The sequence below is a fragment of the Protopterus annectens genome, chromosome 2.part1 (genome assembly GCF_019279795.1).
Source record: "Protopterus annectens isolate FY-2018-M chromosome 2.part1, PAN1.0, whole genome shotgun sequence".
Taxonomy (NCBI): Eukaryota; Metazoa; Chordata; order Ceratodontiformes; family Protopteridae; genus Protopterus; species Protopterus annectens.
In genome coordinates this window covers 1,194,458,331-1,194,483,325 of record NC_056729.1, presented here as the reverse complement: position 1 = coordinate 1,194,483,325, position 24,995 = coordinate 1,194,458,331, and the positions used below count along the sequence as shown (strand labels likewise).

The 24,995-nt window shown below is 38.0% G+C and overlaps 1 protein-coding gene across 5 annotated transcripts in view; it reads right to left on the bottom strand.

Moving 5' to 3' along the window:
- Nucleotides 1–24,995, bottom strand: part of FBXO16 (F-box protein 16) — an 872,321-nt gene that overhangs the window by 274,777 nt on the left and 572,549 nt on the right. For all 5 annotated transcript variants that reach the window (XM_044062723.1, XM_044062722.1, XM_044062721.1 and 2 more), the window contains 2 exons: nucleotides 13,868–14,032; nucleotides 7,955–8,181 (listed from right to left, as the gene is read on the bottom strand). In XM_044062723.1, the coding sequence (XP_043918658.1) occupies nucleotides 7,955–8,181; nucleotides 13,868–14,032 (392 nt within the window). The remainder of the gene's footprint in view (nucleotides 1–7,954; nucleotides 8,182–13,867; nucleotides 14,033–24,995) is intronic.

The window sequence follows — 24,995 nt, the reverse complement described above, 5'->3', positions numbered from 1 at the left end:
TGTATCATGCAGTAGCACATTAAATACATTTCCATTTCTAGGAAATTCTTAGTTGAGTGTCTACTGAACACCTTTTTTCATTTCTATGAAATTCTTAAGTATTGGCTAAATGTTTTTCAGTAAAAATAAGGCAAAGTAGCTTGTTTGTAAGCATAATACAGGCTACCATTTTTGACATATAAACATACTATAGTATTTATTATAACACCCACTAGATGTACCTTTCTTAAGGTAAATCACAAAAAGAAGGGAGACACCTTCCATATTTACTCAAAGATATATCAACATAAAACAGTAATGACAGCTAGGTCTTTTGCCATGAAAGTAGTAAACTAAGCTGTGAAAGGATAACACTGACAGTCATTTTCCATAACATGTTTCTGTAAAATACACTAAGATACTCTTCTTGCTGAGGTTATGGCCAGAAGGAAAGCAGTCTTCCAAGACAGGAACTGTAGTTCTGCAGATGCTGCTGGTTCAAAGGGAGGCAGTGTTAGTTTTTCCAACACAAAGTTAAGGTCCCAAGTAGGTAGAGGTGGTTTCCTTGGAGGATTGATGTTTTTGATTCCTCTTAGAAACTGTCTTAGGAGAGGATGAGAGAAGACAGGTGGATCAGTATTGTACTCTGCTGAAATCGCTGAAGCATGAATTTTAATGGAAGAGTAAGACAGACCATTGTGGAACATTTCTGCCAAGTATTCCAGGATATGTGCCATGTTCATCACTGTCGCATCTAGGCCCTTTGTGGTGTTCCAAATGTGAAATCTTTTCCATTTTGCTGAATATGCCTTTCTTGTGGAAGGCCGGCGAGCTTCCATAATAATATCTTTCACTCTCTGGGATAGCTTGTCCTGAGGAGGAGTCAAGGTATTTTCCAGGCTGTTAGTTGCAAGGTTTTCAGGCTGGAATGCAGAGTTTTGTAATTGTGCTGTGTCAGTAGAAGTGGCCATAGAGGAAGAGGCCATGGTTTTGTGCGTGACAGGCTCTTTAACAGTGGGTACCAGTGCTGTCTTGGCCAGTCCGGAGCTATCAGAATCACTTTTGGCTGCTCTGTCCTGATCTTCAGTAAAACCTTGGTCGTTAATGGGAGAGGTGGAAATGCATACACTGTCAGAGTTCTCCAGCTGAAAGAGCGGGCGTCCACTTTCCATGCTTGTGGGTGGTATGTCCTTGAGCAGAATTTCTTCAGTTGATGATTGTGGGGGGAGGCAAAAAGATCTAAGTCCGGCTCCCCATGATTGTGTTATCTGTAGAAAGATGTCTGGGTGCAGCATCCATTTGTGTGCATCCATGATATTTCTGCTTAAGCTGTCCGCCAGTATATTGTCTTTCCCTGGCACAAACTGGGATTGTAGCTGTATATTGAGTTTCAAGGAAAGTTCCCATAGATTCATTGCCAGCCTGCAAAGAGGATAGGAATGGGTGCCTCCTTGCTTGTTTATGTACCACATAACCGTGGTGTTGTCTGTCCTTATTAGCAGATGGCCATGATGCAGAAAGGATTTGAAGGCTTCGACTGCATGTATCACTGCCAGCATTTCCTTTTGGTTTATGTGCATGTGTAGCTCTTTTTGTGACCATAGACCTTGAATGCATCTGCCCTCCATGTGCGCTCCCCATCCGTGGTCTGAAGCGTCTGTTGTAATGGTTTGGCTGGCTATTGGTTTGCTGAAAGGCAGACCCCTGTTTGACTGGCTTGCTTGAGCCCACCACAGAAATTCCTTTTGAAGGCATGGAATGAGTGGTATCAAAGTTTCCAGGCTGTGACTGTGCTGAATCCATAAACTCCTTAGGTACCATTGTAGTTTCCTCATATGTAGTCTTGCTTGCGGAATCAGAAGGATGCAAGAAGCCATGTAACCCAGGGCCTGCAGAATTTTCCTTGCAGTCAGCTGGGTTTGTCTTGTCAGATTTTTGAAGTAATCTGGTAGTTGATTTTGTTTTTCTTCTGTGAGGAAGGCCATTTGGGTGGTTGTATCTAGATTTGCACCCAGAAAGGTTATTCTTTGGGATGGAACAAGTCTTGATTTGTGAAAGTTGACTGTATATCCCAAGGCCTGAAGTAGGTGGATGGCATAATTCAAGTGTTTTACCAAAGTTTGTTGGCTGTCCGCTTGTATAAGGCAGTCGTCCAGATATGGGTATATCTGAATCCCCTGAAGTCTGCAGTGTGCAATTACTGATGCCAGGTATTTCATGAATACTCTGGGCACAGTAGATAAGCCAAAGGGCAATGCTGAGAATTGATAATGCTCTGACCCTGCAAGAAATCTGAGGTGTCTTCTGCAACTTTGCCTGATAGGGACATGCAGGTATGCCTCCTTGAGGTCTAGAGTTACCAGCCAAGACCCCTTGCCCAGCATGGGAAGGAGCTGCTGTAGAGTCAGCATTTTGAACTTTGGCACAATGAGGTAAGTATTCAGTGTGGACAAGTCGAGAACAGGCCTCCATTGTTTTTCTTTTCTTGGAACAAGGAATAGTCTGGAATAAAATCCTTGGCCTTGTTCTGAGAGAGGAACCTTTTCTATAGCTTTCATTTGCATTAAGCTGGAAATTTGTTTCAAAGCCTCTGCCCTTTAATTCGGTTGCAGGTCTGGCATGCCCTTTCTTTTTGGTAATGTGTGGAAATGAAACCTGTATCCTTTGTCTATTATTTGCAGTGTCCATTTGTCCCTTGTAATACTGTGCCAATTTTCTGAGAATAAAGAAAGCTTTTCACCCAAAGGTGCTTCCAATTGAGCCCTGGTTGACGGTGTCAAAGTAAAGTCATTGAGCCTGTCCTTGTGCAGCAGTTGAAGGTCCTGCATTACCTCTCTGGTTGGGAGGCTGCCATTGACGTCCTCTGTAGGAGCCTCTAGCTTGCCCTCTACCTCTGGCATGCCTGTTCTTGCCTCTCTGAAACCTCTCTGTGTCTGGAAAGGACCAATTCTTAGAAGGCCAATTCCTGCTGAATCTTGGTGGTTGTACTTGGAGAAAATCTTTGACTGTTTGTACGGATTTTGCCTTTTCTTCAAATTTCTTTAGGACCTCCTGAGCCGTGGAGCCAAATAACTTTTGCTTTTCCAGAGGAGCATCCAGCAGCTTTGCTTTAACATGGTCTGGCAGAGATTGTTCCTTCAGCCAAGCATGCCTACGTATGACTGCGCCAGTCATAGCTGACCTACATGAAGCTTCCAATGCATCATAACCACATTGCAAGAAATGGTTGCTAACCTGTTGTGAGTTATGTACCAGATCCTGAAGTGACTTGCGGTCTAGGGGTCAGGTGAAGACAGTTTTTTATGCAATTCATCTAACAAATACTCTTGGTACTGTATCATATGAAATTGACAATTTAATGCCCTCATAGAAAGAGTAGCAGAAGTATACACTTTTTTACCCTATCTCTCTAAAGCTCTGGACTCCCTTTCAGAGGGGAGAGGATTTTTAGCAGTGGCAGCTGCAACCCCTTTAGGGCCCTGGGAAATAGTTTCTGGATCAGCAGAGTGGGCCTTGTAAAGGTAAAGATGTGAGTCCGGGACCCTGTAGTACCTATCGGGCTTGGCAGGAGCCGGAGGGAGAGAATCAGGGGTAGTGCTAGAGTCAGAGTACACATCATCAATGACATTCAAAACAGGAGGAATAGCTAAAGGTCTATGCTGAGGCAAATGTAAAAAGGTCCTTAATCTTTTCCTGGAATCAGAGAACTCCAGGCCCTGCCATTGGAAATGCTCTCTCATGGTGTGTAGTGTCTCCCCAAAGGAAAACTCTTCAAGAGGGGAGGCTGAGGGAATAGATTCCTCTGCATCAGAATCCTCGTAGGCCGTAAAAGCCTCCTCCTGGTGGTCCGAGAGAGTAGAGCCATCAGAGGCCTCATCTGAGGAGTGGGGATCAGAGGGCTCAACCCTGGGCCTTTTGTCTGGAGGAGGTTGCGAGCCCCTGTCCGGATGAGGTTGAGAGCCCCTAATTAAGGTGATAAGATCCTCTGCTAAGCTTAGAATCTGTGAACCAGTAGAGGGTCCCTGAGGGATAACCTTGGGAGGCAAAGCTTTTGAGAGTTTAGCAGCTTTAGCCCTGGAGAATGCCTTAATGGACATGGATGCAGGAGGCCTGGCTGCACCACGTGCTGGTGTAGATTTGTCTAAAGGAATGGTGTCGGAAGGTTCCAGGACACCAGTTTCTGTTGGAAATTCAATAACCGACTCAGCCGGGGCCTCCGGGACCGAGGTAGTCGGTTGAGCGGTTTCGGTAATTGGAAGTACCAAGGACTCGGTTTCAGCCGAGACCGAGACACTCGCGGTAGGCCTGGCCGTGGTTTCAGCCAAAACCGCGGCCTGCGTGTGTCGGTCCTTGTCCTTCCGCTTCTTAACTAAATGAGAAGTCGGAGTCTCCAACGGCATCTTATACGAAAAACTAGCCCCAAAAAATTCCTCTGCAAACTCCGCCCAACGTCTAAGAGTGCGTCGGTTGAAGGAAGCACAGGCTGAACAGGCCGAGACGTCATGGTCTGGGCCTAGGCAGGGGAGGCAGTAAGAGTGGAAATCCTTATGAAGTATTTGTTTCCCACAAGTTAAACAATTATTAACTTTATCTGACATCGGCTGAGGCAAGAAAGAGTCCCCAGCGGGGTACTTAGCTTTTTGAAGTCTTCGGTAGCTGAATTACAGGAGCTGGCCGACCAGCACTTGCGAACTGCTTCTGCTTCGGGCACCACGCGGCAAGAAAGACTGAGGAAGATGGCGTCGGCTGATGCTTTTATACCCCAGGCGCTCTGACGTCGGGGAAAGTGCGACATCAGCCGACGCCTTACCCAGACTTTGGAATCCGGCCGACCGAAGGGCTGCCTGAGGCAGGACAACCCATATGTGATGACTGCAGATGCATCCTTGAAGGACATCTACACCAGCTTGGGTAGGCATGACCTGCCCTTGACAAAAGCAAAGTAGGTTGGGTTAATTGTCTGAAGGTTTCTTATGGCATTATTGATCATTTCCATAATTCTTTCCTTGGCTTTACATACGAGACTAGTGTAATTTCAAGGGTTTGCAGATGGCCCACCTTTGTGTAGTGGGAAGATGGTTGATATACTCCATTTGTGAGGTATGAAGCCCATTTGGAGGCTATGGTTAACTGTTGATTCCAGAGGGCCTGACAGGTTGTGTTCATACTATTTACAAGGCAGCCTAGTATACTATTAGGACCCATCACTGCAGAGCTCCTGGACTTATAGCATTGAGGACGTGTCTCTTAATGATAGTTGGGGATTTATATTTGATGGTATTTCCTGAGGGGAAGCGGGGAGTACAGAGAGGCTTAAAGTTAGAGCCTGTCTGCCAGTAGATTTGCTATATCTTCTGGCTTGGTGTAGATAGCTCCATTAACAATGAGCCCCGCACACAATTGTGTATTACCTTTGAGGTTAAGGGCATAGCTAAAGAATGCCCCGTGGTTGTCCTTGGCCTAAGAAGCCAGATTTACCTCAAGTTTGGCTTTGGTAGACTGTTATTTGTCCTCTGAGTTGTTTGTTTAGTTTTATGATGGTGTTTTTAACCTGCTGGGTACTACACCACCTTTTTTTGCAACATATTTCCTTTCCTTTTGTTATACAGCCTATTGATATTGTAATTCCACCAGGGTGGCTTATTTTCAGAGTTAGTTCTGTACTTGTTTTGGGTGGGTACAGCTGCCTCTATGCAGCTATCCACATGCTTGTATAGGGGTTCTGTGAACAGTTCCACATAGGCAGCAGTGTTCTCAGGGTTTAAGGGGGCAAGAAATTTTTCCAGATTATCATTTAATAGTAGGAAGTTAGCTTTAGAGTAGTTCCTGAATGTTCAAGGGTTAGCTGGGGTATTGTTTCTTATTTTTACTTCGAAGAGGACCATTATGTGGTCTGACCTTGCCAGAAAACACATTACCCTAGGGGGTGTGTGGCACTCTCCTATATTTGTGAGGACCAGACCCAGTATGTTTGCACCCATGGTCGGCATATAGACAATCTGGTCCAGCGAGTTTGTGTTTACAAACTCAGGGAATTCTCAGTGCCTGTACGTTTGGTGCTGTATATGTCAAACATAAATATGGTATTGGGTTGGATGGCGACGGTTTCTAGTAAGCTTAAATACATGTTATGGGTTTCCAGGGTCATACAATGTGACCTACAGCTTGTAAAAAAGTGGTATGAGATAGCAAGAGGTTCTCCGGTTCGATTCTCAGCTGGGGTACCTTCTGTGTGGAGTCTGCATGTCCTCCCTGCAGTCGCGTGGGTTTCCTCCAGGTGCTTTGGTTTTCTCCCACATTCCAAAGACATGCAGTAGATGGATTGGACACTCTAAATTGGCCGTAGGTGCGAGTGTGTGTGAGTGAGTGGTATGGATGAACTCCTTCGGCAGGGCTAGCCAGCTGGTGATGTAAACCTTGTCTCAAAATGATTGTCACTGTTGAAGTGACACCCCAACTCCATGTGCAAAATGGGAAAAAGTGGCTGAAGATGGATAGATGAATTTGAATATGGAGAAACTCAAAGGTAGGCTTGATCAGCCTTGAGGTACATTTATTTTTTATGTAAATTGACACCGCCACCTTTAGTTTCTGCATGTCTATTAGTTGGTCTAAATGTGTGAAAGCATTAAAGCCTTTCTCTCAATGTGCCTATTTCAAGCACATTTTTTTAAATGGATTTCAGTGCTATAAATCGGTATTTCATTGGTGTCACTGAAAATTTTCTGGCAGTTAAAAAAAAATCAATCAAACATGTTTAAAAGATTTTGCTTAGCATGAGCCACTACAAAGATAACATTTTCTCTATCAGAACTGAGGGATCAAAAGCACTCAAAAATGGCAAAAAGAACTTAAGGAGGCAGAATACAATGCAACAGGGAGCTACATGCATACACCTATATCAGTACCTATTAACACATTAAGAATCCATTGAGGAGTATTACGCTTAAGCTCTCTGAGATTATAAGCACTGTTGCAGCTTCTTACTCATTTTCCTTTTCTGCAATTAGGGTTCCATTAATCTCAAAATCTCCAATAGCTCTGAACTAATGATGCTCAGACCTCTGTTTTCATCTTGTAGTTTTATTGGATAAGTCCTTTATACGGTTGAGTTCACCAGATCTTTTCATGTTCTTGTGTTATTTTAATAGTTCTTCCTCATTATTAATCCATAGCAGGCTCATAGGGGATACTCCTCGACAGTGGTTTCCACAGACAGTTTGACAAGAATTTACTTATGAACACATGATACTTGTGCTGGTCCTTGAAACGATGGAAACAGTACTAAGGAAAAAACAGAGAAAGTATAAAGAAGATGGGTACCCCCCCACACACACACACACAAAAATACGGATTTACTGTTACAGTGACCCTCCCCAAGGAAAATATACTGTAAAGTGCCTACAGCCCCTCATGACATCTTGAGCTGCTGTTTACTATAGATATTATATTAGAATACCAGGCTATCAACACAAAGGGCCTGTTTAAACCTAGCCATACTTCCCAGTACAATTTGACAGGTTTTGGTTTCCAAGGGCTTTGTGGGATTATATAATCACCTCAAAGAGTCTAGCATATGTATTATTTGCAAACTATAGTATTACAGAAAAGCATCATTTTTAAAAACAGAAAAATAAACACTAGTTGTAGATTACATTTTTCTACAATATGTCTTAGGGTACTTGACATTCTTGCATTTCATTAGCATTATGCTGTAGTTTTGCAATAGATGATCAGTAGTGTACAATATATCAAAGGTGTGAGAAAATATATTCTGCAAATCTTTTTTTTTTTACTTTTAAACAGCTGCTAAATATAACTCCATTCAATTTCCATTTGGAATAGGAAGTATTCAAAAAAATATTAAATGGTATGTTCAACAGATGTAGGATGCTATTCAAAGAACACAGTCATAATCATAACTAACTATAGTACCAATGCTCCCTGCTTAGAAGAAAAATAAAAGTATTCTTACGCCTGCCTTGACTGCTCAATGGGATCATAGTTGTCCAAATAGTTAAAGCGAATAGTGTCTGCTGGGTGTTTGTCAGATGAACGCCATGGTGGAAGGTCTTTCTTCCCTTTCCCAGTAAGCTTTGCAGACAAAGGTCGAGATGAAGGAAGAGACACCCGGTTCACTGCTGTCACATCTTTAGCAATTGGCTGAACATCAGGTACCACAAATTCATCTTTGGGAGGAGTCTGAGTAGAAATAAACACATACTATAATAACTGACAGAGTATGGAAATAATACAATGTAATGAAATAAGACAATAATCTGTCAGTACATCCTGTTACTGTACTAAAGATAGCATATTAAAATAATACAATACAATGCAATGAAATAAGACATCAACAACGTGTCAGCAATAAGGAGATATTGATATATAGTGTTACAGACTATGCATATATCAAATCTATACCAATGATTACATTCCAGTCTGTATACAAAATAATATTGTACTTAATTCTGGTACAGGTACCCTTTATTTTAATTTAGCATAGCTTTACACAAGGCATAACTTGTATCTATGTTACTGCAGTAAGCAGGTGAGATAATCTAACCAGTACTAGTATGCAAGCACTTTCTAATGTATGGGGAACTTCCTGTGTAACATTTGGAGTAACTGTAGTTATTCCAGTGCTAGATAAACTGCAGAATAATTCTACTTATTAGTATGCCAGGACTGTGGCACACAGGGATAAACAAACCCCAGACCATGGCTCAGGTGACCTGAATTTGATTAGTGAGTCAGGTGTCTGAGGCTCTGGAGGATGGACATGCTTATCCTGGGGGAGGGAGAGGTACACACTTGGATGCTCCTTGTGGTAGATTCATGGCAGAGGTGAGGAACTCATGGGGGTTGTCGTATGTAGAAATGGGTGGGGAACCTTGGCAGAGTTGCTGCCAAGGTGGGAAGATATGCCAGCACAGACACTACAGGCATGCACAAGGAATGAGGAAGTCAGGGCTTAAAAATACAAATACACATTGGCAGCAATCTCCTCACTGGCTGCAAGCATGGGTCAGAGTAAGTCCTGAGAGGACAGCAGTGCCTGATAGACAAGGAGAGGCCCTGGTGGCAGCCAATGGTTAGCCATGCAGCTGCAAAAACAACACAAAAAATATGAACTTATCATTAAACAAAAGATTATTTCAGGGAACCAATCAGTCCTCTAATTTCTGGATAGGAGCCTTTTTTCCCTGTCATCAGAGATAGATTCCCTGTTAAAAATGTGTCATTTAAGCAAATCAGCAATCTACACCTTAGTCTTTTGCAATGGCTAAGTATACTCATCTTTGGTCACTTGTTTTCAGTAAATTAAACCACATACTACTTTCCCTAACTGCCCAAAGAATGGATAAATAATACTCCTTCAAACACCTTCGACTAAATATACACACTACAATCAACTTTTTACTCCTACCACTACATTTAGATCTACAAACCTTCTTTCATCTTTTTTTTACTTCCCTCAAAGTTTCTGAACAAGAAATAGATAACCAAGACTCATAAATTTTTGGTACCATATTTCTTATTGCTCTGTGTACGTCTTTGCCTTTGCTTGCACCTTATTAACTGTCACAGCAACTCTGGCTTCCTTTCTGCAGCTATCAGTGCACACACTTCAATGTGCAATGTATGACAGAGTGAAAGGTGAAAAGGTAAAGTCATCTCAGTACTACAAATGACAACCTCTGTATTCCTGTAAATAATTGCATATATATTTTTTTTATCTGCTACCTACAACAAAGGCATCTATAAAATGTAGGAATACACACACACAAACAATTTTACTGAGCAAAGCTGCTGCCAAAAGTATTTGATAAATTAAATATAACAAAAATTTAATTCAGCACAAAATTCAAGTGGTAAAATGAAATATCTTGCTTAATTTAGGGTTGCATCAGATTAATAGACTGTGAGCCATGACTAGCCAAGCAATAATTACACTATGCTAATCCGTAGAACACAAATACAATATTATGACTAAATAGTCTTTAACCCCCTTCAGATATAAAAGCTGAGTATCAAAATCTTTTCAAAAACTTCAAGTCTGTCTGGGCTTCAGTAAATAATATTCCATAAATCCTTTTATTGAATATGCATTTAATAGACAGTGAGGAAATCGCCATGAAGGAATACATAAAATATGCTTTTCCTAATCCCAGTCATTGGTTGTTGGCATAATGGTTAAGGTGTGACACAAGGTACAGGATTTGATTGTCACTAGGCTTACAAATGGCCCACAAGGGCTGCTTGGTTAGTATTCAACTATGGGCCAATCTCTGCATATGGGTACTGCTGGTCTTCCTGTCATCTAACTTCCCAGGGCTATTTCAATAGTGATAACCTTGCTCAGTGCTGTCTGCAGTTACAACCTTACACCACTAGAGGCAATTACTGCATAAATGCTAGTAGCCATGAGCTCTGACTTCAGTTTTCAGAGCATAACCCACTAACAAAGAACTTTACAAATGGAAAAAGTGCAGATCCTGTATGACTTGAAATGCCCACAGGAATATGTCTAAAGAGAGACTGGTTAAATCATTTTTGGCAGTAAATAAACAGGAAACTGCCTGTGCCCCAGTGGACCTTACAGGATAAGTTATGTCTAGTTAGACTGTCTCTCCTCAAGTTGTAAATATGAAATGTTTGGTAATCTTGCTGCGCAGAGACTGCAACTAACAGTCATGGATCCATGCAGTATTTGCATAAACTAGAAGACAAACAACAAGGCAATACTTATTGCAAGAAGACCACAGGCTGCTATTCAATAAAACGCCATTCAGTCATTACACAGAATCACTACACAAAGTCAAACCTAAATACAGGCAGGAGAAAAGAAGGTGGGTGGAGACTGAGTGCTAATACATACACCAGGAAAATGAATGCCATGGTGACTTCCTCATAGAAGAATACTATACTATACTATACTATACTATACTATACTATACTATACTATACTATACCTGTCCTTTCCTTGGTTTCATTCCTCACATGCGGATAGAATATTAAGCTATGAAATATTCAGGGAGCTAGAAACATATGCTAATATACTGGAAAACATATATATCACACCCACCTTTGCTTTCCCATGAGCATTAATTCTGTAAGGGTGTACATCAAAAGATGCATGGAGTGTCAAAGCCAGTTTACAGTCTGATGAACTGTATCGCCAATCAGGTGAAAGGGTCTTACACTACACCACCTGACACCTCCATAGGGATTTACTATTACCTGCACTAGGTATATCAAAAACTCATCTGTGAGCACAAGTTTAGGGCTTGGAAGATTCTATCTCCAGTAAAGAGAAAGGCCTCAGAAGGATTAGACTACCCCAACTAACCAGCTCCATAAGAGCCTGTGACAAGCTACATTTAGCTGAATCAGTAATTCAATGGAATAAGATCATATTTTCTCAGACCCACCAATACTTAGGACAAACTTTGTGGCAAATATGTGTATTTATATTAAGTACTCTCACAGTCAATGCTCAAGTCACCTGTTCATTGCAAACAACCTTTGTGATACTTTTCTTCTTTTCACATATTCCCTTCATATATTTTGTACTACTCAGTGATCAGCAAACCTTCAGTTGTAGATTGAAAAACTATTTTCATGATCTGATTTTGGTCAAATTCAACAGGGTCGGGGAAAAGGATTAGATCTCTGAATTTGAACTTTAGACCACCCCCATGTCATGGCAAAACAGCAGGACACAGCTACAATGAGGGGGAATTACAGCAATAGTGGAGGCCCCTTAAATGGCTTAAAGTGGAAAAAAAAACAGAACCAGTAATAGCAGACTTCTTCAGAAGGACTAAGTTCACGGTGCTTATTGCTACAGAAATGATAACAAGGAAAACCTTTTTTAATAAACTGAACTACTACAGAGTGAGTAATAATGAAAACAGCAAGAAGTAGAACATCCACATGCAATACAAGCAATCATAAAGAGAATCTACCAAAAGTAAGACAGCAGCAGAAGAAGAAGTGGAAGCCAAACATGAAGAAACAGAGGAGAAAAAATAATTCAGCAAAAAAGGAGGGCTAGGAAGAAAATTGTTAGTATCTCTGGAGACCGCTCAGATGGCTTAGTGGTAAATTGCTGTGGCTATGGTGTGTATGGTCCTGGGTTCAAGACTTGCATGGGCTGATTATTTTTAGGGACTTAATAAACAAGGATATAGGGGAATCTCCAAACTCTGGATCCCACACAGTTTGGTTTTGTGAAGGGTAGATCATGCCTGCTCAACTTGGTTGACTTCTTTGAGTCAGTCACTAGAGCTGTGTATGAAGGCAAGGTGATTCATACAGCCTACCTTGATCTGGCCTTTGATACCATCCCCCAATCAAAAATCACAGAAAAATTCACTAAGCAAGGCATCAACCCCTATATCACTAGGTGGGTTGCAAACTGGTTCATAGATAGAACCCACAGTGTAAAAGTAGCTGATTCCAAATCAGACTGCCGACCAGTCACGAGTGAAGTCCCACAGGAATCGGTCCTGGGTCCTCTCCTGTTTGGTATCTACTTCTCAGAAGTCCAGGCCAACACAAAGGGACTGTGGCTGACAAAGGTCGCAGACGATTGCAAGTTGGGAGATATTATTAACTCTCCAAGTGATGTTGACATCCTACAGAAAGGCCTCACTGAGACCAATGACTGGTGTCAGAAAAATGTGTCATCATCCCCTTTGGGAAAAACCCAGTTCCCATGAATTACCACACTGATGGTAGGTCACTGAACACAGAAGGCGTTATAAGAGATCTGAGAACACAGGCTGACGGCAACCTCTCTTTTGACCACCACATTGCCACTGTGGTCAGAAAGTCCTATTATGTGGCACATCTCATTACTGAGGGTTTTGCATCCACGAAGAAAGAGGTCATTTTTTAGTGCCACCTGCTACATACATACATATATATATATATATATATATATATATATATATATACATACATATAAGAGACACCTTTATATATTTAATAATGGAGAGTCAGAAATGAGATTAACTGTACCATCCTGATTTGTTTGGAGAAACATAAAGAGACATATGTAGAAGCTGTATGTATTGTAAACCTTGACTAAAGCCAAAACAGAAAAGGAGAGACTCTGAGTTTATAATTATTTTCTGAATAATGGTATCTTTACTGCATGAGGGAAAGAGTACAAAAGTTTTAATTACCCAGTGATACGGTACAGTATTACTAATATTACTAAAACACTGTGAAAGAAATTTAAATATAAGGATAAATGAGCATGTCATTAATTAACAATTATGGCTTATTTTTTTTCCTGAAGTGAATGAAGACCATGGAGGTAGGACTCTTTGTGATTTTTACAGGAAATATTTATACTGGGGAAGTAGTTTAAGGGGTAGTGGGCATTCCCACAAAGTAAGGGCACCAAAAGAACCTGATCAGATGTTATTTACCCAGTTAGAGTCACAATGAGAAAGCCTTTTCCACTACGTCTACTGAAAAAAATGAGATTTGAGGTACTTTAATGGCTAGTTGCTTTTATAATGTAATATGTATTTTAAAAGTTCTTTACCCTGCTGAAGTGTGATTTCACTATCAGATTAAAACCAGGCCCATGAGTTTGAATATGTTACTGCATAAGATAAACATAGCCATTTGCATCTTCTTTCCTGCATGGTTTACTTTCCCACCATGGTTAGTATTAGTAGAACAATGAAAAAGAAGGTACTATCTGTATCTACTAATTTATTTTATGAATAAAATGTTATACGGTCTTCATATGTCTTAGTTTTTTTTCAGATGTACAACCAAGAGGTAGGATGTCTACAATAAGGTCTGAAATCAATACAATGCATCCTGTTGAGCTAGCCAAGTAAATAAGTGGAAAAACAAATACCTTTGGTCTTGTGATATGAAGCTCTTTCACCATTTCAATGTAGTGTCTTTTCCAGATACTCTGCTCATGTGGAGTTGGAGAGAAGTTAATGTACCAGCCAAAACGTAGGCATTTTGACATCCAGAGCTGATCTAGTTCGGTTAAGGTCTTCCAGTTCCAGCATACCTACAAACAACAGAAAATACTAGACAGCATGCCTAAAGGGAATTTGTAATGACATAATAAGGTTAATTTCAAATGAGAATGTACTTTTTTATCAGATGGAGTTTGACTGAAAACCTAAATGGTAGTGTTCCACAAAAGTAGCACAAACGATTGAAAAACAGAGAAGGGACGTCACCTCCCAAACAGGCAGCAGTAATGCAACAGATGTAACTCTTCGAGAGTAATAAAATCCAAATCCAAAGAGATGTAAAAAAGTAACGCTTTTATTTATAATAAAAACAGCGTTTTCGCCGTAGTAACACCACAGCTTCTTCAGCAACAAACACTTAATTTAAAATAACCGCCAGTTATATATGGGTAATTAGTATGACGTGTGGGAGGTACTTCTAGTATTTAAAGAACCACACTATAACAATGCTTGATAGCATTGTATCTCTAACATGGTTAAAACTATTTACCCAAATACATAATGAAAGATAATAACTTGTACATGACAAATTGAAGGTTAAAAAATCACAAAAAATTACTAAATATTTAATTAAAACAATCTCAACTATGACATTACTTGTTGTTGTGTTATAATTGTATGGTAATGTGTTCTTAATATAAGGAATAAAACATAATCATCAAAATTTATTAATAATAGATGTGTAAGACTAATGTATATATCCTGTGTAATATGAACTGTTTACTGTAGACAGTTAACACTATGACATTACTAGAAGGTATTTAGTGCAAATATGAAAGGGGGTGTGTCAGTAATTCTGAGCAAAATAATAGAAATATGAACTGGACATGGCGTTAAATAGTAGCTATCATGTTTTTTTCTTTCTTAAGAAATTCCTCATTTTCAACATGCAATTAATATTGCAGTTTTCATTAAGTCCTGGATAACTAAAGGAATTTAAAGCTATCTGCCATTCCAGTTCACGGATTTCTAATAAGATGTTGACAGGTCCCCCTCTCAAAGTATGTGGTATAATATCAATAGCTGTGAAGTTAAAACTGTGCCCTAGGTGTCTCTCACAGTGTTTTGCTAGGGCATTGTCGCATTTTTTATTTCTTATAGCATAAAGATGCTCATAAATTCTGTCACGAAGTCTGCGGTCAGTTTTTCCTATATAGTGTGCTTCACAGCAATTGCATTTTGCTAAGTAAACAATGGACTTTGAATTACAGTTGAGGTTGCCATTAATGTAATATTTATTCTCATCTACCTGAAAAGTACTACAATTATTGACGTAGTGACAGTATTTACAAAATCCACATTGTTTACATCCTTTTTTGTTGCTATTGTTGTTTAAATTATTGCAACTTTCCAAGATGGATTTCAGGTTTCTCCCTCTCTTAAATACAAAGTTAGGTTTAACACCTAGTTTTTCTATCAGTTCCTCATTATTTAAAATATATTGCCAATTCTTCAATAAGATCAATTGTATGTCTAAAGAGTCACTGTTAAAAGTAGAAATAAAGCTAATTTTTAAGGAATTGACTCTCTCCGAAATGTTATTGCTGCTAATATTCTCTAGTGATATATTGGATGAGTCTGAATCCAAAATTATAGTAGGCACTTCAGTAGCAATAATTTTCCTTTTAAGAAGGGGGTAATAAGTCCCATTCAATCTTTTAGTGTCGACTTCATGAAACAGGTCCAAGAATAAGTCTACGGGGTAATTTCTACTTGTGAACATGTTTTCAAGTTTTTTACACTCATCATAGAAAATCAATTCCCTGTTACACATTCTTGCTGCTCTTATGAGCTGTCCTTTAACAATAGCTCTTTTTTGTTTAAAAGGATGCGAACTATTGAAGTGTAAAGTACAGTTTTGTACCTACCATAAATGTAGATGTTCGAGGATCCCATTGCTGCAGTCCTTACTATTGGGTGCCCCAGATGTCAGAAGACCCTAAAAGACAAAATATGTACAATATATACAAGAATATATACAAAAATATCAGCAAATCATAAAGAAGCAGGAGCTGACAACATGACTTGCACAACAGCTGTGGCAAAACCAGCCCTAGACTTAGAGTAGATAGGAAGGTGATAATGCTTAGAGAAAGTATGCACTGAACTCCAAGTAGCTGCTTCCAAAATATCCTTGAATGAGGCCTAATCCCAGCTGGAATCTCCAAATGCAATGCAAAAGCCAATCCACCTAGAAATAGTTTGAAAGAAACAAACAACTGCTGAGACTGCAATGAATAGTTTGGTTTAAAGCCACACTAGAAACCACCTTAGGCATAAAGGAAGGATTAATGAATCTTAATGGAAGAGAAGGACAAACCCTTGTCCAGTAACTCAGTAAGCTATTGAAGAGCCACACTCAGGGAATTACAGTATGTAGGTTTTCTATGTATTCTTGAGACATATTCACAGTTGAAGTCATCCTTAGATAATTTTACATCTAAGTAGTCTATTTCAGTGGTAGAGAAAGAAAAAGTAAATTTCAAGAATGAAGTAGAGTCATTACAATATTGAATTAATTTAGTGGCTGTTTCTACATCTCCATCAAGTAAGATGAAGATGTCATCCAGGTATCTGGTATATAATATTATTTTCTCCTTTTCAGTGTTCTTGAAAAAATGGAATTTCTCCCAATACGCCATAAATAAATTGGCGACCGATGCCCCACAAGGTGACCCCATAGCTATGCCTTGTGTTTGTAGGTATACTTTATCGTTAAATATAAAGTAGTTAGATGTTAGTATTATGTCTAACAATTCTGACACTATGTCTATCTCATTTCTTATTGCACCCAGGTCTTCAAGTATGAGGGATATCCATTCCACTGCTTCTAAATGGGGGATCGATGTGTAGAGGTCAACCACATTGATCGTGAGAAAATTGTGGGAATTGTTGAACATTATATTGTTCATGCTATCAAGAAAGGACCAGGAATCCTTACAAATGTATGGTAGTGATCCTAGATATTTAGTTAGGATCCTATCTACTAGTTGTGCACAAGGGTAGGTAATCGAGAGACGTCCATCAATTAATGCGCGTAAAGGTGGATTATGTAAATCTTTGTGAATTTTTGGCACACCAAAAATCACAGGGTTTTTAGACATATTGATGTCAATGTAGTTGTATGTATCTATGTCTATTTTACCTTCTATGAACATGTCTCTGAAATACCCTTTTATTTTTGTTTTAGATATGTTAAGTTCATTAATGGATGACTGGGTATACGCTGGACCAGCTAGTATTTGTTCCATTTTTTCAGTATAGGAGTGGTTGTCAAAAATGACTAACCCTCCTCCTTTATCTGGTTTTACTACCCTAGTTGCTGAGGAACAAAGTTGGTTGAGACATAAATTTTGTTCAATAGTTGTATTGTAATTCACTTGTCTTTTCTTTGTCCTGGTGTTTGATCTCAAATTCCTGATGTCAATCTCACATGATTTTTCAAAAGAAGCTAGTGCTATATGTAAAGGAGGATTGAATGTACTAGCTAGTTTCAGTTTATGGTCTTGTATGACATTGGTGTTACTAAAAAGGAAATTCAAATTAAGTTTCCTTACATAACATTTTAGATCGATAATAGTCTTAGCAATATTACATTTTCTTGTAGGAACAAATGTGTTACCATAGGCAAGTAATTCAATGAGACAAGGGTCCAGCTGTACACTAGAAAAATTATAAATGTTAAAGTCACCCTTCTTATTAGTCAAGATGGTTAAATTATTCAATGAGTGATTGTTATTGTTTGCTATGGTTTCTGTTGTAGTCGATCCACTTGTAAAGGTTGGATTTAGATTATTACAGTCCTCTGGAGTCAAAGTAGTTAATGTCTGGTTTTGTTCCATCTCTTTTGTTGAGGTTTGGAATTCCGTGGTCCTAAAAAACGACCATCATTAGAATTGGTGTTGTAGTTTGACTGTCTATTGTTAACGTACTGTGGTGGTAAAGTATACCTACAAACACAAGGCATAGCTATGGGGTCACCTTGTGGGGCATCGGTCGCCAATTTATTTATGGCGTATTGGGAGAAATTCCATTTTTTCAAGAACACTGAAAAGGAGAAAATAATATTATATACCAGATACCTGGATGACATCTTCATCTTACTTGATGGAGATGTAGAAACAGCCACTAAATTAATTCAATATTGTAATGACTCTACTTCATTCTTGAAATTTACTTTTTCTTTCTCTACCACTGAAATAGACTACTTAGATGTAAAATTATCTAAGGATGACTTCAACTGTGAATATGTCTCAAGAATACATAGAAAACCTACATACTGTAATTCCCTGTTACACTTCAATAGTTCGCATCCTTTTAAACAAAAAAGAGCTATTGTTAAAGGACAGCTCATAAGAGCAGCAAGAATGTGTAACAGGGAATTGATTTTCTATGATGAGTGTAAAAAACTTGAAAACATGTTCACAAGTAGAAATTACCCCGTAGACTTATTCTTGGACCTGTTTCATGAAGTTGACACTAAAAGATTGAATGGGACTTATTACCCCCTTCTTAAAAGGAAAATTATTGCTACTGAAGTGCCTACTATAATTTTGGATTCAGACTCATCCAATATATCACTAGAGAATATTAGCAGCAATAACATTTCGGAGAGAGTCAATTCCTTAAAAATTAGCTTTATTTCTACTTTTATCAGTGACTCTTTAGACATACAATTGATCTTATTGAAGAATTGGCAATATATTTTAAATAATGAGGAACTGATAGAAAAACTAGGTGTTAAACCTAACTTTGTATTTAAGAGAGGGAGAAACCTGAAATCCATCTTGGAAAGTTGCAATAATTTAAACAACAATAGCAACAAAAAAGGATGTAAACAATGTGGATTTTGTAAATACTGTCACTACGTCAATAATTGTAGTACTTTTCAGGTAGATGAGAATAAATATTACATTAATGGCAACCTCAACTGTAATTCAAAGTCCATTGTTTACTTAGCAAAATGCAATTGCTGTGAAGCACACTATATAGGAAAAACTGACCGCAGACTTCGTGACAGAATTTATGAGCATCTTTATGCTATAAGAAATAAAAAATGCGACAATGCCCTAGCAAAACACTGTGAGAGACACCTAGGGCACAGTTTTAACTTCACAGCTATTGATATTATACCACATACTTTGAGAGGGGGACCTGTCAACATCTTATTAGAAATCCGTGAACTGGAATGGCAGATAGCTTTAAATTCCTTTAGTTATCCAGGACTTAATGAAAACTGCAATATTAATTGCATGTTGAAAATGAGGAATTTCTTAAGAAAGAAAAACATGATAGCTACTATTTAACGCCATGTCCAGTTCATATTTCTATTATTTTGCTCAGAATTACTGACACACCCCCTTTCATATTTGCACTAAATACCTTCTAGTAATGTCATAGTGTTAACTGTCTACAGTAAACAGTTCATATTACACAGGATATATACATTAGTCTTACACATCTATTATTAATAAATTTTGATGATTATGTTTTATTCCTTATATTAAGAACACATTACCATACAATTATAACACAACAACAAGTAATGTCATAGTTGAGATTGTTTTAATTAAATATTTAGTAATTTTTTGTGATTTTTTAACCTTCAATTTGTCATGTACAAGTTATTATCTTTCATTATGTATTTGGGTAAATAGTTTTAACCATGTTAGAGATACAATGCTATCAAGCATTGTTATAGTGTGGTTCTTTAAATACTAGAAGTACCTCCCACACGTCATACTAATTACCCATATATAACTGGCGGTTATTTTAAATTAAGTGTTTGTTGCTGAAGAAGCTGTGGTGTTACTACGGCGAAAACGCTGTTTTTATTATAAATAAAAGCGTTACTTTTTTACATCTCTTTGGATTTGGATTTTATTACTCTCGAAGAGTTACATCTGTTGCATTACTGCTGCCTGTTTGGGAGGTGACGTCCCTTCTCTGTTTTTCAATCGTTTGTGCTACTTTTGTGGAACACTACTATGAGTCTGTTGTCCGACCAACCTCTTAGCCCAGGCAGCCGTGATATCCTTCAACCGGAGACTAATACTGATAACTTCAGTCTGGCCTCACTGTTACGAGACCTTTCGCAATGTATGGATGCCTTTTCACTTAAACTTGATACTCTTGAAAAACGTGAGTCGTTTACTAATCAAGTTAAGGCTACTGGAACTTCAGGAACATCAGTAACCGCCGACATTTACAACCATGACAGTTTGAACGCTGCATCTTCTTCTGTTTCTACAGCTGATTCGATACCTCCTGGGCAGCGTTCTCCTGGGTCTTATCTAACGAATCCAGCTCCTATTATTTATGGAAATGTACAAGAACAAGGCCACTTATTGCAAGGTCCTAATTTACAACATCATCCTGTACCAGGGGCCCCTAAAATAAACGAGTGGATTAACAGCACAGAGAACATGACATTCACTCCAGGACATGGGCAGTCGGTACAAAACAACGAGAATGTACTAGTAAGTAATGATACCATAGTCGATAACTTGAAAAAGTTTGATAATAGCCTTTTAAAATTAAAAAGACTTCAACTAGAAGTACAATATTTCAAACAATGTCATGTTGAAAAACTGATCCCTAAAGGGTTATGGTCTTCATTTTGTCCTACAGGTCTATTTTTTGACCAAGACTTCAACAAGGAGTTAACATTACTATTTAACGCACAAGGTTTACAACTCCTTGAAGTACTGATCAAGTATTATAACATTCAGATTAATAAATTGACAAAAGAAGTCTCTGACTTAGACACTACCCTCAGGAATGATTTAGACTTTGAAAGGTACAGGTTTGACTATACCCGGACCTTTACAAGCATTGACTTGTTTATAGAAAAAGCTAAAAGTACTAAGAACAAAAAGCTTACGAGAGATAGATTAGCATACGCCAACAACACAGCGTATGTTAAACTTAACAGTACATCTTGTGCTGCTGTGGCAGATTCAACGTACGGTGGCCAAGACCAGAACGTTGGTTCTGATACAGTTAATTGTGACCAAGACTACGAACGAATGGAAGCACCAACTGTAAGACGTAGTAATAGAATACAAGAAAAAGCTAATAAAAATGGGCCACCACAGTACGTTAACAATAGACAGTCAAACTACAACACCAATTCTAATGATGGTCGTTTTTTAGGACCACGGAATTCCAAACCTCAACAAAAGAGATGGAACAAAACCAGACATTAACTACCTTGACTCCAGAGGACTGTAATAATCTAAATCCAACCTTTACAAGTGGATCGACTACAACAGAAACCATAGCAAACAATAACAATCACTCATTGAATAATTTAACCATCTTGACTAATAAGAAGGGTGACTTTAACATTTATAATTTTTCTAGTGTACAGCTGGACCCTTGTCTCATTGAATTACTTGCCTATGGTAACACATTTGTTCCTACAAGAAAATGTAATATTGCTAAGACTATTATCGATCTAAAATGTTATGTAAGGAAACTTAATTTGAATTTCCTTTTTAGTAACACCAATGTCATACAAGACCATAAACTGAAACTAGCTAGTACATTCAATCCTCCTTTACATATAGCACTAGCTTCTTTTGAAAAATCATGTGAGATTGACATCAGGAATTTGAGATCAAACACCAGGACAAAGAAAAGACAAGTGAATTACAATACAACTATTGAACAAAATTTATGTCTCAACCAACTTTGTTCCTCAGCAACTGGGTAGTAAAACCAGATAAAGGAGGAGGGTTAGTCATTTTTGACAACCACTCCTATACTGAAAAAATGGAACAAATACTAGCTGGTCCAGCGTATACCCAGTCATCCATTAATGAACTTAACATATCTAAAACAAAAATAAAAGGGTATTTCAGAGACATGTTCATAGAAGGTAAAATAGACATAGATACATACAACTACATTGACATCAATATGTCTAAAAACCCTGTGATTTTTGGTGTGCCAAAAATTCACAAAGATTTACATAATCCACCTTTACGCGCATTAATTGATGGACGTCTCTCGATTACCTACCCTTGTGCACAACTAGTAGATAGGATCCTAACTAAATATCTAGGATCACTACCATACATTTGTAAGGATTCCTGGTCCTTTCTTGATAGCATGAACAATATAATGTTCAACAATTCCCACAATTTTCTCACGATCGATGTGGTTGACCTCTACACATCGATCCCCCATTTAGAAGCAGTGGAATGGATATCCCTCATACTTGAAGACCTGGGTGCAATAAGAAATGAGATAGACATAGTGTCAGAATTGTTAGACATAATACTAACATCTAACTACTTTATATTTAACGATAAAGTATACCTACAAACACAAGGCATAGCTATGGGGTCACCTTGTGGGGCATCGGTCGCCAATTTATTTATGGCGTATTGGGAGAAATTCCATTTTTTCAAGATCACTGAAAAGGAGAAAATAATATTAGATACCAGATACCTGGATGACATCTTCATCTTACTTGATGGAGATGTAGAAACAGCCACTAAATTAATTCAATATTGTAATGACTCTACTTCATTCTTGAAATTTACTTTTTCTTTCTCTACCACTGAAATAGACTACTTAGATGTAAAATTATCTAAGGATGACTTCAACTGTGAATATGTCTCAAGAATACATAGAAAACCTACATACTGTAATTCCCTGTTACACTTCAATAGTTTGCATCCTTTTAAACAAAAAAGAGCTATTGTTAAAGGACAGCTCATAAGAGCAGCAAGAATGTGTAACAGGGAATTGATTTTCTATGATGAGTGTAAAAAACTTGAAAACATGTTCACAAGTAGAAATTACCCCGTAGACTTATTCTTGGACCTGTTTCATGAAGTCGACACTAAAAGATTGAATGGGACTTATTACCCCCTTCTTAAAAGGAAAATTATTGCTACTGAAGTGCCTACTATAATTTTGGATTCAGACTCATCCAATATATCACTAGAGAATATTAGCAGCAATAACATTTCGGAGAGAGTCAATTCCTTAAAAATTAGCTTTATTTCTACTTTTAACAGTGACTCTTTAGACATACAATTGATCTTATTGAAGAATTGGCAATATATTTTAAATAATGAGGAACTGATAGAAAAACTAGGTGTTAAACCTAACTTTGTATTTAAGAGAGGGAGAAACCTGAAATCCATCTTGGAAAGTTGCAATAATTTAAACAACAATAGCAACAAAAAAGGATGTAAACAATGTGGATTTTGTAAATACTGTCACTACGTCAATAATTGTAGTACTTTTCAGGTAGATGAGAATAAATATTACATTAATGGCAACCTCAACTGTAATTCAAAGTCCATTGTTTACTTAGCAAAATGCAATTGCTGTGAAGCACACTATATAGGAAAAACTGACCGCAGACTTCGTGACAGAATTTATGAGCATCTTTATGCTATAAGAAATAAAAAATGCGACAATGCCCTAGCAAAACACTGTGAGAGACACCTAGGGCACAGTTTTAACTTCACAACTATTGATATTATACCACATACTTTGAGAGGGGGACCTGTCAACATCTTATTAGAAATCTGTGAACTGGAATGGCAGATAGCTTTAAATTCCTTTAGTTATCCAGGACTTAATGAAAACTGCAATATTAATTGCATGTTGAAAATGAGGAATTTCTTAAGAAAGAAAAAAACATGATAGCTACTATTTAGCGCCATGTCCAGTTCATATTTCTATTATTTTGCTCAGAATTACTGACACACCCCCTTTCATATTTGCACTAAATACCTTCTAGTAATGCCATAGTGTTAACTGTCTACAGTAAACAGTTCATATTACACAGGATATATACATTAGTCTTACACATCTAATATTAATAAATTTTGATGATTATGTTTTATTCCTTATATTAAGAACACATTACCATACAATTATAACACAACAACAAGTAATGTCATAGTTGAGATTGTTTTAATTAAATATTTAGTAATTTTTTGTGATTTTTTAACCTTCAATTTGTCATGTACAAGTTATTATCTTTCATTATGTATTTGGGTAAATAGTTTTAACCATGTTAGAGATACAATGCTATCAAGCATTGTTATAGTGTGGTTCTTTAAATACTAGAAGTACCTCCCACACGTCATACTAATTACCCATATATAACTGGCGGTTATTTTAAATTAAGTGTTTGTTGCTGAAGAAGCTGTGGTGTTACTACGGTGAAAACGCTGTTTTTATTATAAATAAAAGCGTTACTTTTTTACATCTCTTTGGATTTGGATTTTATTACTCTCGAAGAGTTACATCTGTTGCATTACTGCTGCCTGTTTGGGAGGTGACGTCCCTTCTCTGTTTTTGAAAACCTAAATGCACCAACTAATTATAGGCAAATTGGCTAATAACTGGGATCTAATAAGCTAGAGTTACAAAAACAGCTAATAAATGAATACATTAGAGTTTAAAGTGTATGAGAAAATAGCAGATACTTGTACAAAACTAACAATTACAGACATTTATTTATGTCAGAACAACTAATACCCAAAAGTCAAGACTCAACAGGCCAAGTCCACAGATAAGCTATTACGATTGAAAAGCAACACAAGAGTATCATATATACCCAGGCTTATCTCAGCATCAACTCCTATCTGCTTTGGCACGTTCAAATGTAGTAGCAGATGGCAACATACTACAGCCCTTGTTTTAGGACACAGACTTTCTCATTCCCTGAATTTTTTCTTTTACTGTCAAAGTACTTGAACTGTACCACAACAACATCTGAGGAGCAGACGTTTCACACTACAGTGTTTTCACTATAGAAAATATTGGGATATTGGGGAATTGAACCCCTCTGGCATTACTTACATGCTTTCAAAGGAAGTAGAAAGGCTATGCTTGCCTAAGATAAGAGATGCAGTTAAACTACCCATCTTTGCTTATAGGATTCTCTCTACATATATGTTCAGACAGATACATAAATATTTTACCATTCATCATTTTTGACATGGAGATTTAAAAGCCAAA